Source organism: Chinchilla lanigera, unplaced genomic scaffold (assembly GCF_000276665.1).
Source record: "Chinchilla lanigera isolate Chin_1 unplaced genomic scaffold, ChiLan1.0 scaffold00034, whole genome shotgun sequence".
In the NCBI taxonomy this organism is placed as follows: Eukaryota; Metazoa; Chordata; class Mammalia; order Rodentia; family Chinchillidae; genus Chinchilla; species Chinchilla lanigera.
Window position 1 is genome coordinate 5,581,244 of NW_004955435.1, and position 16,778 is coordinate 5,598,021.

Consider the following 16,778-nt stretch of genomic DNA (forward strand, 5'->3'; position numbering starts at 1 on the left):
GACAGTTTTTTTCTCTGTTTGTAGATCATAAGAACCCTTGACAATATCCAAGAAGACCTAGCCCGAAGCCAGTGTATAAAGTTGGTTCAATAATTATGTTTTAATTATTATTACTGAATATTTATTCTTAGATCTAAAGAATAGACAGTATGATTGTCATTAGTCTAGTTACTGAAAACTTTTCAGGATGTAAACCCTTTTGTTTGCTTATAATTCCTGCTAGATGATTTTATTTTCTGTTGAAATGGTGAACATCTTTTTCTAAAAGCTGCTTCTGAAGTATGTTTTGAATATATTTTCATTTACAAAGTTACTAGAAGTACAGAGCAATAATAGCTTTTACTCATTTGATCTGTTATAATTTCAGGTTAAACTCAAATTAATTTTATGATTGTAGCATTATAAATTTTATTTCAGTTTTTGAAGAATAAAATCATTACTGTGTTACTGGTAAACACATCTCTAATGGCTCATCCCCTTTTCTATATGATAGAAAAATAGTTTCTCGTTGTGAAGTCAGAACTGAGTTTCAACCAGAAGTGAAGCCCTGACCGTTTCCAGGGCTCACTGTCTGGGTTTGGACGCCGCTGTCTTAGCTCAGGCAGGAATGTGCTAAGCTTGTCTTTTTCTGCATATCCTTTCATTATGCCACATGGATCCATGCTGAAGTCTGTTTTATGATTCTCCATTACGGTAGTTAATCAGAAAAACATGGACACAAAGCCCTGAGCTAAACATAATTTTAAAAGGCAAAAACTATAGTTTCTACAGGTTGCTTTTATTTTTTTAATGACCTTCAAAACTACTGTAGAAATTGACATCAATTATAAATTGTGTATCATTGTGATAGAGTCAGCGCCTTTTTCACCAACCACAGTTTCATGGCCTGTGTATAACTGCGACAGCAAAATCCTTACATTATTTTAAATTACCGTTGGAGAAAATTAGTGTGTCATGTCCATGTGCTGCTGTTGAATATAAATATTTTATTTAAATTCTACCTTAAGGTGGAAACCGTTTCAAATTTCATAGAATAGCCACATCAGTAAAGACTACAGCTGATCCTCTTTAAAGAAATACTGTTTTAGTGTCTCATATTCTTTATGCTGTCTTATAGTTACTTTAAACTAAATTTTTCCTTCTACTATTAATTTTACTGAGGTATTTATTTATTTACCTTGTGATTTTTTTTTCCAAGTATTTTATTGAGAGTGAAAAGCCTCCACATAACATAGATTGCGGCTACTTGCCGTGTTAGAGAAAAAATGTAAAGTTATAGGCATTTCTCTGGAGAGGTGAGGTCCCAGGTAGGTAAGGTCTCAGTTACACTTAGCAGAGGGTTATTAGGGATTTCATTCAGTCGCTTTAAAACAGAACACTACATCCATAAAATGTGGCAGTCAGCTATTACGCCAAGCAGACTTTGCTTATTCTTTAGCAGGAGTGCAGAAAAGCTATGTCACCGTCCCATCTCCAGATGTAACGCATGTTTGCGCATTTCTAATATATTCAGGTATTTACCTTCAAGTCTGCCATTGTACTAGAATGCTTTATCTACATTTTAGTTTTCGAATTGACTGTTACACATGAGAGCTCTTTAAATCCTTTTTAAATTCTTTTTTCTGCAAAAATTTTAACTTAAATAATTTTTAAATAATCAAAGATTTTAAATTTTTATTAGTACATGTTTGCTGTACAAAATGATTACATTTATTGTGGGGAATTTGTGCATGGACGTAACACATCTTAGTTCTTCTTTGTCCCCTTGCCCTCCCATCCCTCCAACTCTTGATCCCCTTTCCATTTGAAAAAGCACTATTTCCATTTTTTCCTTTGTGACCATGATGTAATGTCATTACCAGTTCTAGGATCTTCAAGGTAAGGGACTCTTTGAAGGTGAGGCTCAGGACAAAAAAGGAAGCCCTACGAGATTTTTTTTTTATTTTTAACTTTTAAAAACATTTTATTAGTACATGTTTATAGTCATCTTGGAGAGTGGGTACACGCACATGCTACAGCTTGTTTCTTTTAAACTCTGTACAAAAGTGACAGCAGGGAGTATAACTTGGGAGTCAACAATCTTGGTATGTACATACAGGAACTTGAACAAAGGTTTGGGTAAGTTTGTAGATGAGTATTTGGGTGACTTATGAGGAGAGTTTAGAGCTCCATGCAGGCATGTCCAACCTGTGGCTTGTGGGCTGTTTGCCTGCTTTCAGTTTTAATGTTATAATTTAAAATATTTTAAAGAAAATTTTATTACTTATATGCATTACCTATATTGTATATTTTATTTATTTGGGCTTTTTGGGGATAGGACCTTGCCCTGCAGTTCAAGATGACTTTAAACTCACTATGTAGCCCAGGCTGGCCTCATACCCACACTGATCCTTCTGCCTCGGCTTCCTGAGTGCTGGGATTATAGAAGTGCACCTCCATGGCCAGCTTTCTTTATATTACATATTTTATATGCAGCTTAAGACATTTCTTCACTCAGGCAAGCCAAAAAGTTAAGACACTCATGGAATGGAATATCCTTAATATTTTAAGATTAATTTCCTCAAAGAGTATTATATCGTGGACTCACTATCTCTTACTATATTTTAGCTTCTTCAGGGAAAAGAAGAAACTACAGTTAAGTATTCCTAAACAGTAACTATTTTTAAATTGTTTGAAAAAGCTACTTTCACGCTTTTTGCTTAATTTCTGATCATTCTAAGTGCCTTATGTTGCACTTGAGTCTGTGTGCTCCTTTATTTCCTGCCTCTTTTTATTTTTGAAGGGACCTTTAAAAGTAAGCTACCAACATACTGTTATGTAAAATGTATATTTTACCAGAAACTCACAGAAAGTGAAAATGGATGCAGGCATAATGTATAGTTGATTTGAATTTACGTGTGCCTTCTTTTAAAAGGTGGGCTTTAGATCCGTGTTTCTTGCCTCATTTTCATTGACATCTTTTTTTTTAAGTATTTAGTTCTCTTACAGTACTGTGTAGTATTTTTTAAATTTCCTGTGACTAGGTGTGCTCAGCACATGATAGGCATGTAATAAATGTTTGTTGACTGGAACTTTTCAAAACTGATCTGTTATTCTAGCCCTCCTGCTTTCTAGCTGTGTCTGCCAGCAGCTCACTTTGGGGCTGTAGGTCTCACGTTCACGACTCTTACTCTGGAACAACACTGACCTCGTGTGTGAGGACCAGCCCTCCGGTGTTACGGGGGAGTAGCCGGAGTAGCAGAGTGTAATTGGGGAGGGGGCCCTGACGTAAGCATGGTCTTAGGTGGCAGCAGGGGCACTTTTTCATAATTGAATAAGACATATATTAAAATAGAAAAAATTGCCTGGGTATTTAACCCATTTCCTTGATAAAGGAGTTTTCTCCATAGCTTTGCATGAATTTCCTCCATAAATTCACCATAGACTTGCTTTGTTTGCACTTGATATATTCAGTCAGAATCTTTGAAGGAAGGTCCAGGCATCTGCTGATACACTCTCCACATGATTCCAGTGAGGCAGGGTCAGAGCACACAGAGAAGAAGGTGAGAAATACCTTCGTTATGTTTAATAACTTAAGCCAGTGCTCACTTTTAAACTTAAAGAATCTCAGCATGTCCGAAGTAAAATTCTCTTGGTAACTGCTGTGGGAAGTGACATATGTATTTCAAGGAACATCTCAAAGAAGTGTAGAAGGCGAAGTGTGGCGTAAGGATGAGTGTCACTTCTGACAGGAGGGAAGGAGAGTGTAGTAATGAAGACCGGAAGGAACAGAGACAATGCTTGTCTTACCTTCGTATTCCCAGGGAGGCCTGAAAGTGCTGGTCACAAAGAAGTTGCGTGGTGACTGTCGACTGACCGAATGAGAGATCAAGCGATGCCAGGTATTTTAGAGTGGGTTAAAGAAGAGGGCACAGGAAAAGGGTCTGAGGTACATTCCTATATTCTTTAGGTAGGTACAGTGGTAAACATATGGGTAAGAAATAAAAAACAAGAAAAGGAGAATTAAATAGAGAAAGAGCTGGTATCTAGCTGGATGAAGTAAGACACAGAGCTGTGTGCAGGACAAACCTAGGTGACTGACCGTAGGGTGCGATGGCATTATGAAGATGAAAACAGCTCAGTGTGGCCTGCAGTTTCAGTGATATTTAAATGAGGATGTAAATAGTGATGTAGGGTCCAGAATAACTAGATGTCACCCGTAATTTCTTGTCTTTTATGACCCCAAGTTCTAAATCGCGGACAGCTCACGACTTTATATCCTAAATCCTTCTTTACTCCTTCCTTCCACTGTCTGTCCACAGTAATCTGCATGTCTTCCACTTGGAATATTACAGTAGCCTCTGAGTACTCGTGTCTTAGCTTATCCCCTCCAGTCCATCGACGGCAGTTTCAAAGGTGGCTCCCAGTGACCCCTGCCTGTCTGGTGCTCCCGTCCTCGTTGGGTCCCCACCCCTTGGCTGTGTGTAGGGGAAGTAGGTCCTAGGAATTTGAAGCGAATGAGGAAACCATGGCAGAAGTGATGAGATGTCACTTGAGATTAGGTTAAAGACTCTGGCTGTGACTTAGCCTCTTTAGTTCTCACTCGCCCCCTCATGGCTGCCATGTTGTGAGCTGTGCCACAGAGAGGCCCACGGGGCAGGACCCCGAGGGACGCTTCTAGAACGGAGGTAGACCCTCAGTCCAACAGTCCAGAAAGAACAGGGTACTGACGGCAACCACTGGGGTTGGAAGTGCATTCTCCCTCAGGTGAGCCTTGCTTGTAGCCCATGCTGACAACTTGACTGCCGCCTTACGAGAGACCCTGAGCCGCAGTGCCGGCTTAGCCACACCCAGAGGTTCCCGAACCGCATAAACTCCATGATACAATGCTTTTGTTTTAACTGCTACGCTCTGGTGTTATGTATCCACAGATAACTGAAACAGTGTACTTTTTGTTTGATTGGTTTTACAGTACCAAGAATTGAATTCAGGGCCTTTGCATTGAGCTATATCCCCAGCCGTTTTTATTTTTTATTTTGAGAGAGTCTTGCTAAGTTGCACAAGCTGGCCTAGAACTTTGATTTTGCTTCCTCGGCCTCCCAGGTAGCTGGGATTACAGGTTTGCAGCAACTTGCCTGGCTAACAGCCATATTCATAGAGCTATAAACCTAATCTATAAAATAAGTTTCTTTCCCACCTAAGAAAAGTGTCAGAGCTCCCCGCTGCCTGAGAGAATAAGCATAAACCCTTTAACGTGATGTGTCTCTCAACCTGGCCCCTCCGTCTTACCTCCTGTCAGTCCTTACCTGACGTTTTCAGCCCTCGGAGTATGAATACTTACACTTTACCTCATGCTGTTTCTTACTCTTGTGCTTCAAAATCTCAAGTATCTTCCCTCTTAGGGTATAGTTCCTAGTCCCAGACTATCCTCCAGACGGTACAGAATGTCCTCTGTGTGCGCCTATAAAAAATGTGTGCTTAAGAAGTTCCTGCATTGCATGAGAACGATCGAGTGGTTACACTGAAAGCTCTGCCTACACTCAAAGCTGCTTTAAAGGATGGACTGCGTTGCGCCTTGTTTGTGTCTGTCCCTGACACCTCAGTGTCGGGTATGTAAATGTGTGTGGACGAGACTTTATAGCTAATTCCATCAGACATAACCGGTTCACAAATTTCAAAGGTATACTTAGGGTCAGGGTAAATACTAAATCTTTTAGAATATATTGAATGATTCCTGGCAGCTAGTAAAAAGTATTAGTGAAGATAACAAACACAATAAAGTAAATACCATCTCCAGGAAGGGAAGGGTATTCCTCACAGCATAAATACCACAGTGAAGAAAAGTACAAGTGGGAAAAGGCTGCTAGATTAAACAATGAAAGTAATGTTTAAAGCCTTCCGTTGTACGGAAGAGCCATCCGTAAAAGCCAAGCTGGAAAAAGTTTGAGAAAGGAGGAGTAAAAGCCAAGCTGGAAAAAGTTAGAGAAAGAAAAATGGGTGGAAGACAGTTGGAGGTGGAGTGAAGGATTGTGAAAGGAAGGATGTTGGTTATTCATTCATCTGAAGTGAAAAATAGCGTCTCCTTTTGCCTACTGTGTTATTATCAGATAGGTAAAGACTCCCTGGAATTAAAAAAAAAATAAAACAGTGAAAAGCATGTTGGCAAGCCAGTAAGGTACAATTTGCTCATTACAATATTTTTTCTTTCCTTTCTTCATCCTTATTTCTCAGGAAAAAGAAAAGATTAGTCACAGAATGTTTTTACATACTGAATTTAACATTTTTATATTTTCCTCCTTTCTTTACTGAAAAGGAGGCACAGTAGTTGTTTTCCTTGCATTATTAAGAATAAAAAATGTGGCTTTTTTCTAACTATGTGCCTCCTAAATTTAGGTGTTTGGATAACATCTCTGATCTTATCCTAAAGAACTGCTAATAGTGTGTAGACACCTCAGCAGAAAATATATTCAAGTAAAAATTTTGACACATGTTCTGGTTCAACCAGTAAATAGTTTTGGGCAAATCACATAACTTTCGAGAGCATCAGTTTTTGCTTTGTTTTTAATACCCATTGGGAAGTAGCTCTATTATACCTTTGCTACAAAATAAGGGGAAATAAGTACACAGACCCAGCTAGGTGAGCAAGGCATTGCATGCGAGTCCCTCTCACCATTATGCTACCACTGTAGTTGTTTGGTGTACATTTAACCATCCAAATAGCCTACAGCAGTAGTCTCAAGTGCTGGCGGAAGACCAACCACATCAACACATACAGACTTTTGGTCCCCATCTGCAGAGATGTTGAGTTTACTACATCTATGGATATAGCTGAGTTTCTGTATTTTTTCAAATAACAAAATATGACTCACACATAACCAGATTTGAGAAATACTGGACTAATGGACTGATAGATTAACTCTTTGTGTTTTCTTTACCACTGTTATTCAGATAAATGGATACACATATTAAAGGCCCAGGGAGCTTAATGGCTACCTTGGAAGGTTGAAATCATACTATCTTTTGATATTTAGCTGATCAGTTAATGTTGAATTCTATGTTTAGTCTTTTATGCATGATACATATTCTGTAGCTCTCTTATTTTAATTAATAACTTACTGATCACATGAAATATTTGGAGCAATGGGTGGTGAATTCCTTTTCCTGATACTATTCTGATAAAACTTACTCTCTTCTACTATACAGAAGTACGTTACTACTATCTTGCAGGTTGAGGTTATTAGAACGTCCTTTTAATAAATTTGCCTTTCTTTTCTTTAGTGTTATTCCTCTTTTAAAAGAGTCAGTTGGAATATTAATGCAGAGAACTCCTCCCACGTTGGAAAATACTTTGCCTCACTGCTATCAGAGGGTAAGTTTCAGAGCCTCCAAACCATTGCACTTTATGTTGTTTCCAAACTGTTAGGGTTTTCAGCTTTCATAAATATGGGCAGCATGTGTGTATAATTTAGTATTTCTTCCAGGATTGAATACTGACCATGCATGCCATTTATATAAACCAGAGTAAAATCACTGGAAAATACTGGACTTACTAAAGAAGATGTGGCAGAAATTGTTCTCATCTAGAGATTGAGCAACTCTTTTAAAGTATAGAATATAAACAACAGATGAAATTTTTTATTGAACATTTTTTTTTGCACCCACTGTTTTGCAGAAACTTTTGTGATATTTTAGGGATGGCTCTGTTGTCACAGAACTTACAGTCTGGTGAAGAAACACAGACACTACACTGTAAGTTGCTCAGTAAGAAAGTATCAACGGTAACTATTACAAAAGAACGGAGATGTGGTTTCTGATAGATGTGTGTGGCTGGCCTTAATTCACAGAAGTCCCAATGAAGGAGACTGAAAACTTCGATGGGAAAAGGAGCCAGCCGTGTACAAACCTGGGAGAAGAATGTTGCAGGCAAAGGAAAACCCTACTCAAAAGCGCTCTGGAACTAGTGTGGTGTATTTGGAGAGCAGAAGAAGGGCCACTGTGGCGGAAGCATAGTGAGGAGCAGGCGTGGTGACGGGGACTGAGGCGGGAGCCGGCTCAGATCGGGGGCTGCCGTTTAGCAAATTCAGGGAGAAGCTTTGGGAAGCTTTCAGGCGGTGAGAGGTCCTGCTTTCTGCGCCGGGGTCTCACTGTGTAGTTCCAGTATGCCTTGAACTCACTCGATCCTTGATCCTCGCGCCTCAGCCTCCCAAGTGCTATTGATACAGGGGAAAGAAAGTCCCAACCTGCTAGATGTGCGGTACGAGTGTGTGTTCTGTAAAGTTGAAGAATGAATTTGAGGAACAACGGAGGCTAAGAGCAGATATATTTATTGGGGGAAAGAAAGCTTCTGTCCGAAGGAGAGACAGAAGGGGGGCCTGAATGGGTTGCCAAGGGCCCTGACTTTACTAGGGATTTTTATAGAGGAAATCCACAGCACGAGGCAGGCCCAAGGTGGGAAACATGAGAAATCTCAAGGTGGGCATGAAGTGGGACAAAACTGTGGTCAACCAATAAGATTGCAAGCATAATTGCTCAGGTAAAATTGATTAAATCAGAACAAATAGGAAAGAAAGTTAGGTAGCAAGCAGGCGTGAATGCGGAACAGGGCCTTTCCTGTATGGGGCTGGGTTAGTGACTCCTCCCGGCTTTCTCAAGGTGATTGATACCTGTTTAGAGCATCAGTCCCTGATGTTTTTCCTTGGAAGTATGCGGGTGCATTTGTTCCATCTTTTGTCTTGAGGTCTGGCCCACAGAGGCAATGCCTGTCTCCCCCACTGTTGCTGGGTATCTCCTCCTGCACACTGGCTCCTTCCAGGGCCTGGCCCTACCTGACTGCCTATAGTATTTCTGTCTGACTTAACCTCCCTACAGCATTCCCCCCTCTGAAGAAGTATCCCAAACTGCTGTGAGGGAGTAATAGGCAGTGACCACTCTGGCTTCTTTAGGCTGAAGGGGGTCATAGTTGTTGATCAACACTCAGAGATACTCTCCAAAGGTACTCTCTTTATACTACCTAAAGACCCTTGATAAACACCAGGCATTTTCATGTTGGGTGGGTGTGTAGCTTTTAAGTCTGAAGGAGACAAAGCCAAAGAAGCAAGTGTGCATGGGTCAAATAATAAGGTCAACAGGATAATTATGAATATAGTCAACAAATATTTCTGCCGAGAGGAGCCAGTAATGGCTTCCCTTAAAGAGGGTAAGGATAAATTCTAGGGAATTTCAGAGTCTGACACATCATTGATTTATCATCTAATATTTTGAACAGCTATTGTGATATTAGCAGAAGGATCAGGAATGTGCACACAGCATTTAGTTTTTACAATTGTACAAGTACCTCCTGTGCTGCTGTTAGAATGTCTGATGTCATCCAGTTTTGTCTTATTAATTGTACTTCTTCATTTAGGAGAGAGAGACCAGCTGTGGTGTCATTTAAGGCCCTAGTTAAGGCCTTGATATATGTCATATAACCCTTGCTCTAGACAAGATCTGGTGGGTCCTAGTAAAAGGAATCTAAAAATAGGATAGCATATTCATTATAAGTTTTATCTGTATGATTACCTGGAGTCTGGCATCCTCTAGGCAAGAACAAATTTTCCAAGAAATTAGAGCATGTATTATCAAAGCATGAGCATTACGAGCTGACAGGTAAGTTTAAAAATTATTTTTAAGGGATGGCTGTTGTAACCCACTGACTCTTTGACCCCTTTATTGAAGGAGTCTGACATTTTGTTGTAAATCCCTCTAGCTTTAGTTATTATCTCTAAATTTTGATGACTTATAAAAATCAGATTAGCACATTATTTTGACCAATGAAAAGTCCTTCAGTTTTTGTACATGAACAACAATCTGTATTACATTTGTAAAAACTAGTCGCGGCATCATTTTGATTAGCTGGCAACCTAGATGTACATACATGGCAGTATTTAGACAGGATAAAATCTCTTCAGGATGAGAGCTGGGCTTTTAGGCATAACTAAAAGGAACGAGTGAAGCAAAAGTTATCCTAGTTACAGTTTAAGTGAGATATTTTTTCTTCTGCGTGCTTTTATTGAAATATGAAGACTGGAAAGAAGGCCAGGGTTGGTGAAGGACAAAGAGACCTGTGCCAATGTGCAGCAATTGGCTGGCGTCTTTTCCTCTATAGTTGTGATGACGCAGGGCTCCTCCATGGAGATGATAGGTAGCGATGATGGTCCAGCCAGAGGGAGGAAGCAGAGTGCCCCAGGCCCTCCAGTCCTACTGGACCAACTGGTAGGGTGGGTCTGAACTCTGGGGCCTTTGCCTCGGAGAGCAGTCTGACTCCAGTGGTCACCATTGCAGTCAGGGCATGGCTGGCAGGGCCTCTTAAGGAGGTCCTTCTTAAAGTGACCTGGCTTTCCACAGCAGTAGCAGTTGAGCCTAGTCATTAAGCTCTTCTTGGAGTCCCAAGAATCAGACTTAGGTCTCTTTGTTTTAAGGCCACGACAAAGGCAACCACTTCTTGGTCTCTTTGGGGTTTTTTTCCCCCTGGTTTCCTCCCAGTCTCATTTATAGAATTCTAAGGAGGAAGTTTTTATTTAAGTATCAAGTGAGCTATCTGGAGCAAAAGTATCTTTCGTAGCTCTTTTCTAATATCTAGGGTTGGCTGGGTAATAAACCTGTCTTTAGGCAAACTTTGTACTTCTGTTGAACCAGGAGCTATGGATATATGTTTTACCAGTGCCTCTAGTGAAACTTCTGATACAGCAGAGGATTTTCATCTTTCTCCTCATATATAGCTGAAATTTTAAAATAACTAGAAGGCTTATTTTTTGTCCTTCTTAGACCTTCAAGAAGACACACTTGAAAATGTCTCCTGCTCCAATCTTCCTTCTGACTGTTAGGCCAGCAGGGGTCTTTGGTAGGGACTGCTTGCACTCCAGAAGGGACTGGTTGTTCCCCTGGCTGTCTGTCTTCTGGTTGTTTGAAACTGACCATATGATATTCATCCCCAAATGTAATAGCGCTTGTAACGCTGCTTGTCTCTCATTAGAAGTCAGTGTTTGATTTAAGAATAACACTACCTCTTCCCAGCCTAGCTTAGAGGTCTGAGTAAATCCTCTAAAGACATCAGTGTACTTATTGGGGTCAGCTAAAAGTTTTCCTAGTTCTAGCTTGATCTGCTTTGAGTCATTGAGGGAAAGAGACCTATGAACATAGGTAGTTTCATATGGATCATAATTCTACTTTGAGCATAAATACAAATTATTCCTTAATGTAAAGAAATTTTGAACATAAGGCAATTCTGACCTTTTTTTTTTTTTTTTACAGTATTTTTTTCGTTGTAAAAGAATATCATAATGAATACTTCTCTTTGCATCCCATTTTGGTTCTAGGGGGTAGGCAGGCCACTTATGTGTGCAGAAAAATATAAAACGGCTCTTTTACAGTTACAGTTAGTCTTGTGACAGGAATGTCTAAAGAAAGAAGCATAATTTTGTAATACTTTTTGTTCTTTGGAAGAGGGCAGATATATAAAAAGGTGAGTTAGAAGTAGTTGCTGTGCTGTGAAAGAGATCACCTCTGGAGATAGATAAAAAGGACAACTGACTTGAGGAATTCCACCCTGGGCCCTAGGGCAAAGAAACCTCCAGGACTCCTGTGCTATATGTCTAATCACATAGGCAATCTTTCCTAGCACCAGGACAGAGCTATGCTTCATTTAAATTTTTGGATGCTCACAAGTTAAACTTGGATTTATCATCTAGCAACCACTTTTTACATGTTAGTAAAGGCACATTAGTCTTCTACGCGTACTGGAAAGAAGAAAATCTCTTTCTTACTCTAAAATCTCTTTCTTACTGTTAGCATAGGTAAGGCACAAATGTAAATCATTCCCCTGTTAGCTGCTATGAAATGTAAACAGTTGTTGAAGGCTTCTTCAGTGTAATTTCTGAAGGGAAAGGTAGTCTGAGTGATTCTAAAGTTAACTGAAAAGCTTAGGGAGAATTTCTAGTTCACTAGCAAAGAGAGATAACTACAATAGATGAGTGGAGATTTTTCTGTGATCAGGAACCAGTTTCCACTGGCTTTGATTATCCACCAGAGAGTAGTCCTGGCCAGAACCCCTCAATTGTTCTCAGTTTCTGTTGGTCCACACAGCCAGAGATCAATCACCAGAAAGGAATCCAGCTATTTGTCTGGTCAACGTTCCATTGGCCATTGGCTTTAATGGGGATTCACCAAAGAGATGCTGGGGAAACCTGTACTCTGTTTTGAGAGTAGCTGCTCTAAGAGCATTTAACTAGCTGGCAGAGTAACCACTGTTTGTCACAATTCTACAAGGGATTGTTAAAAGCTTGAGCAAGATTACCTAATACTTTATAAGTTTACATTGAAGATTTTAAAGTCCACAGCTTACTATCAAAGTATTTTTCCTGTGCACCTGAATGATAACTAGACCTGGGAAGAGAAGAGGAAAGGTCGGAGATCCTCCCTTCGGCTAAATGTTTTTTGGTCCCATAAGTGTGGTGCTTTTGGAAATAGCTCCTTCTGGTTTCACCCAGAAGTTGTTTCTTTCCACTGTGTCTCAGGCTCAGTCTCCTGAGGGAGACCTGCCCAGAACACTAACCTGGGACATGGCTTTTATGTGTGTTCTCCTGGACAGGCAAAATTCTAAGTCTCATCTGACCCAGAGACAGGGTATGTATTCCTCCTCTAAGATGACTTCCTTGTCTTTGGCATTAGCAAACACTCATTTTCTATGGGCTTAACTTAGTTGGGACAGGCTAGAGTTCTTTTTTTTTTTTCTAATATTACACACCTCTAAAAAGGAAAGTGCAAAGTAGTAGGAAAAGATTAAGAGTAAGGCCAGAGAAAGAAAACTGCAGCAGAACAGGCTCTAGACATTTCCATTAGAGTGAGAGGAGGATCAGAGCCAGTCTGTCCCACTGAAACCTATCCTCTAACTCTTAAAAATAGCCACCCACCTAGCATCTTTTAACTGGTGGAAGGAGTCTCATGCTATACTACATAGGCGTGAATATTTTCTAAATTTGAGCTAGATTTTATTTATAAAGACCCACTTTACAAAAGTTTATATTAAAGTCCACTAGCACACATTTTAACATTACTCTCTCTAGTGCTTTTGTCTAAATAAAGTCAAGCAAGGAATACCAATAAATTTAGTAACTAGTTCAAATGCAACATATATAAGAACAATACAGGAATAAAAATGTCCCATTAAAGAAGCATTATAACCTTATAAACCTTCCCATGTTTTAACTTATATTGATCACATTTGAACAAAACTATATTAGAGACCAGCATAAGTAATTATAAGCAGTGGGCAAAGACATAACAAAAATTGAAGCATAGAAATTTGTTACCTAAATGAATCCTAGTCCAGAGTCTGTGAAACAAAAGTAAACACTTACTTCCCTTTAATGATCTCAATGGAAGACCTCCAAATGATACAGGGGAAATAAATTCCCAGCTTGCTAGATATCTGGTACAAGTTCATGTTCTCTAAAATCGAAGAATAAATTTTAGGAACAATGGAGGTTAAGAGCAGAATATATTTATTGGGGGAAAGAAAGCTTTCTTCTTCAGATTTAGAGTATAATGGAAAAGCCAGAGAGTGGTTAGTTAGTAAGGGAGTTGGAAAGTTGGAAGGGTATAGTTTCACAGAGTTGAAGAGAAAGCAATTAACTCTGCCAAATGTTTCTGTGGAAGTCACATTGTAGGAGCAAGAAGTGACCATTGCTTAGGTTGAAGTCATCACTGATGACCTCAATAAGAAGAATTTAAGTAGCATGGGGGGGAGAGAACATGGTTTAAATGGGTTAAGAGAAAAATCAATTGGGAAATTAGAGACAGGAGAATCATTAAAGGGAGGAAAGAAATGAGTTGATAGTCTGCACGTACATGCAGTATCAGGAGAAAGAGCATTTGATTTTTTAAAAAGATAGGATATTTCAAAGAGTGTGATCTCACAGAACTTTCCTATATGATGGAACTGCTTTATAACCTGCAGTACCCAGTGTGGAAACCACAGCTGTCTTGGCTAGTGTAACTGATTTATAAAAATTTGATTTAATTTTCTTTCATTAAAATAGCCGCAACTGTCTGGTGATTTTGTATTGCACAGAACAGTTCTAGAACCTGTTAGCAATGGGAATGGTGTGAGAGGAAGAAATGGATGATTTAGTACTGAGGGGCATTATTGAAGGAATGAAGTTCCTGAGAAAGTGAGAGGACAAAGCCCAAAGCACAGTGGAAGCATTAATGGTAAACAGACGCAAAGGCAAAAGTGCTGATGTAGATGAGGAGGACTGGTAGATTTGTTAGTTCAGGATAAGGAATTTTCTCTGTTGCTTCTATTTTCTGTGTGCCTTAAAAATGCAGTGTAGTGTTGTCTCCCTAGTGTAAGAACCTGGAAGAGTAAATAAAACCCAAAAGGTACAGTAGATATGAAAGAGAAAGAAATTGCACAAAGGAACAATTGGGATGAGGAAAAGAAAAAGAAAGGAAGGGAATAGATAGATAGATAGATAGATATAGATATGTATAGAGAGTGAAAGAGGGAGGGGGAAGGGAGGGGGAAAAAGAGGGGAGGAGAGGGAGAGAAGGATAGCTGGAATAACTGTACTGCTGATGTCTAATAGTTTATTGAAAGGAATAGTTAATGCCTAATTTTTTTTCTTTTTGACCAATTTTGCAGTGAAGTTGTTCAGATTACCAGATGTAAGAATGCAAGATAGATCAAACCATTAAAGAAAATGAAAAATTAAAAAAAAAAAAAAACATTAGAAACAATACAGAGTTTCACTAGACAAGATGGTAGGAATTCACCAGTGGTTGTTATATTGAATACTGTTGTCTTCAAATCAGTTGTTCAGATTACCAGATATAAGCATGCAAAATTGGTCAATATAAGGTAGCAGCTGTTTTGTTTTCTGAAAAAATTATGACAGTCATATCTCCTTGAAAAGTTCTCTTTCTCTGTATTCAGGGTTTCTTTGAAAGAGAGCTTAGTTACCAGTTCAGCTTTTAATGTTTGTTCCACTTTCACATTTTACTTTTTTTCTTAGCACATTTCCTGTATTTCCAGAAATGTACCTATTCTGTGTAGGTTTTCAAATTATGGTTTTATTAATTTAATAAATATTACTTTCATTGAGTACTTACTTTTAGCTCATGTATTATTTTCAGTACTGAAAATTGAAGATCAGAGTAAATCCTTAACCTTATTGAGCTTAAATTCTGCTGGCATAAACAGTAAGCAGTTTAAGAACAGGTTGAGTACCCCTTATCCAGAACTTGGGAAGGAGTTGTGTTTTCAATTGGATTTTTTTAGATTTTGTAATATTTACTCTATATAATAGATCTTAAGTGTGGGACCAAAGTCTACCCATAAAATTCATTAGTGTTTATTATACCTTGTACACATAGGCTAAAGGTAATTTTATGCAGTATTTTTGGTACCCCTGTGTTTTGACTGTGACCCATCACTTTCTGGATTAGAGATGCCTAACCTGCAATATGAATGAATGCATGCATGCTGTGTAATGTTAGGTGCCAGATACAGAAAGGCTTACTGAGAAGATGACATTTGGTAGAGACTCGAACAAGGTGGCCTGTGTAGAAATATGGAGAGGATACTTCCCCAGCAGAGGGAATAGCGAGAACCTGAGTGAGGAATGTGCCTGGCTTCTAAAAGAATGAAGAGGAGGCTGGAATAGCTGATGAGAGAGAAAGGAAGAAGAGGAAGAGGTGAGGTGAATAAGGACAAAGGGGACCCCCTGACCTGTAAATCACTGTGAAAGTGTTGCTTGAACTTGGGAAGACAGGAAGCCATTGGAGGAATTGATGAGAGGAGTAGTGGTATCTGACTCACAGTAAGGGGATCGCACCTGGGTCGCCGTTTTGAGAACAGATGGAAGAAGTGCAAGGCTAGAATTAGAAAGAATAGTTAAAAGAGTTCTTACTATAATAACCCAGACTAGAGCTATGTTAGACTACTTCTGGATTAGACTGATCACAATGGAGATCTCAGTGAGACTGTTTGATTCTACTTAGTTCTAATAGTTTGTACATTCATATACTGATACATTCAGAGTTATTGATAGGATTCCTATAGTATTCATAAAATTTCTGTTTATGGGTTTGTTGTTTGTTTTTTGTTTTTTGTTTGTTTGGTACTGGGAATCAAACTCATGACCTCATGCTTGCCAGGCAAGTGCTGTGCCACTGAGCTATATCCCCAGCCTCCGTTTGTAGTTTTAAACAATCTGCTATATCTCGTCATGGTGTCACCTGCCACATGAGAGTATTCCATAGGTATCTGTCCATTCATATGTTCTCCTCTGCATTTTTCACCCAGAGGGGTGATTGCATGTTTACTGATACGTTGCAAAGTAGTTGAAGGGGTGGGCACTTAACACTTCACTTGATTCTGATGATGTCTTCCCTTTGTTTTCCAGGTGCAGGAGCTACAGGGAGTTTATAGTTTACAAGAACAGCACTTCTGGACCTTATGTTCTGATGTTTACGTTGGGACCATAAAATTAGTAGTAGCACCTGATGCTGATGCTAGGTGGATTTTAAGCCAAACGCACAATATTTTTACTCAGGTATGATTTTGTTACTGGCTTCTTTTATGAGTCTTAAAATTTATTGAGTCAGCTATTCCTAAAAATATTATTCATTATGCTAAATATATAAATCATTGAACTGCAGGGAAAGCACAGCACTAGTTTTTCCTCAATTATTGTCAAATTTGAGAGGTCTTTAGTCAATACTGTTATGGAACATAATTCCCATTTACTCATACTGATTTG

At 39.1% G+C, this 16,778-nt stretch overlaps 1 protein-coding gene across 1 annotated transcript in view; it reads left to right on the plus strand.

The window, feature by feature from the left end:
• The window catches only part of Slc30a7 (solute carrier family 30 (zinc transporter), member 7), a gene marked incomplete at its 5' end in the record, with an annotated part of 79,023 nt that overhangs the window by 50,653 nt on the left and 11,592 nt on the right, over positions 1 to 16,778 (plus strand). Inside the window, 2 exon segments of the mRNA XM_005388805.2 lie at positions 7,258 to 7,348; positions 16,422 to 16,571. Coding sequence (XP_005388862.1) covers positions 7,258 to 7,348; positions 16,422 to 16,571 — 241 coding nt within the window.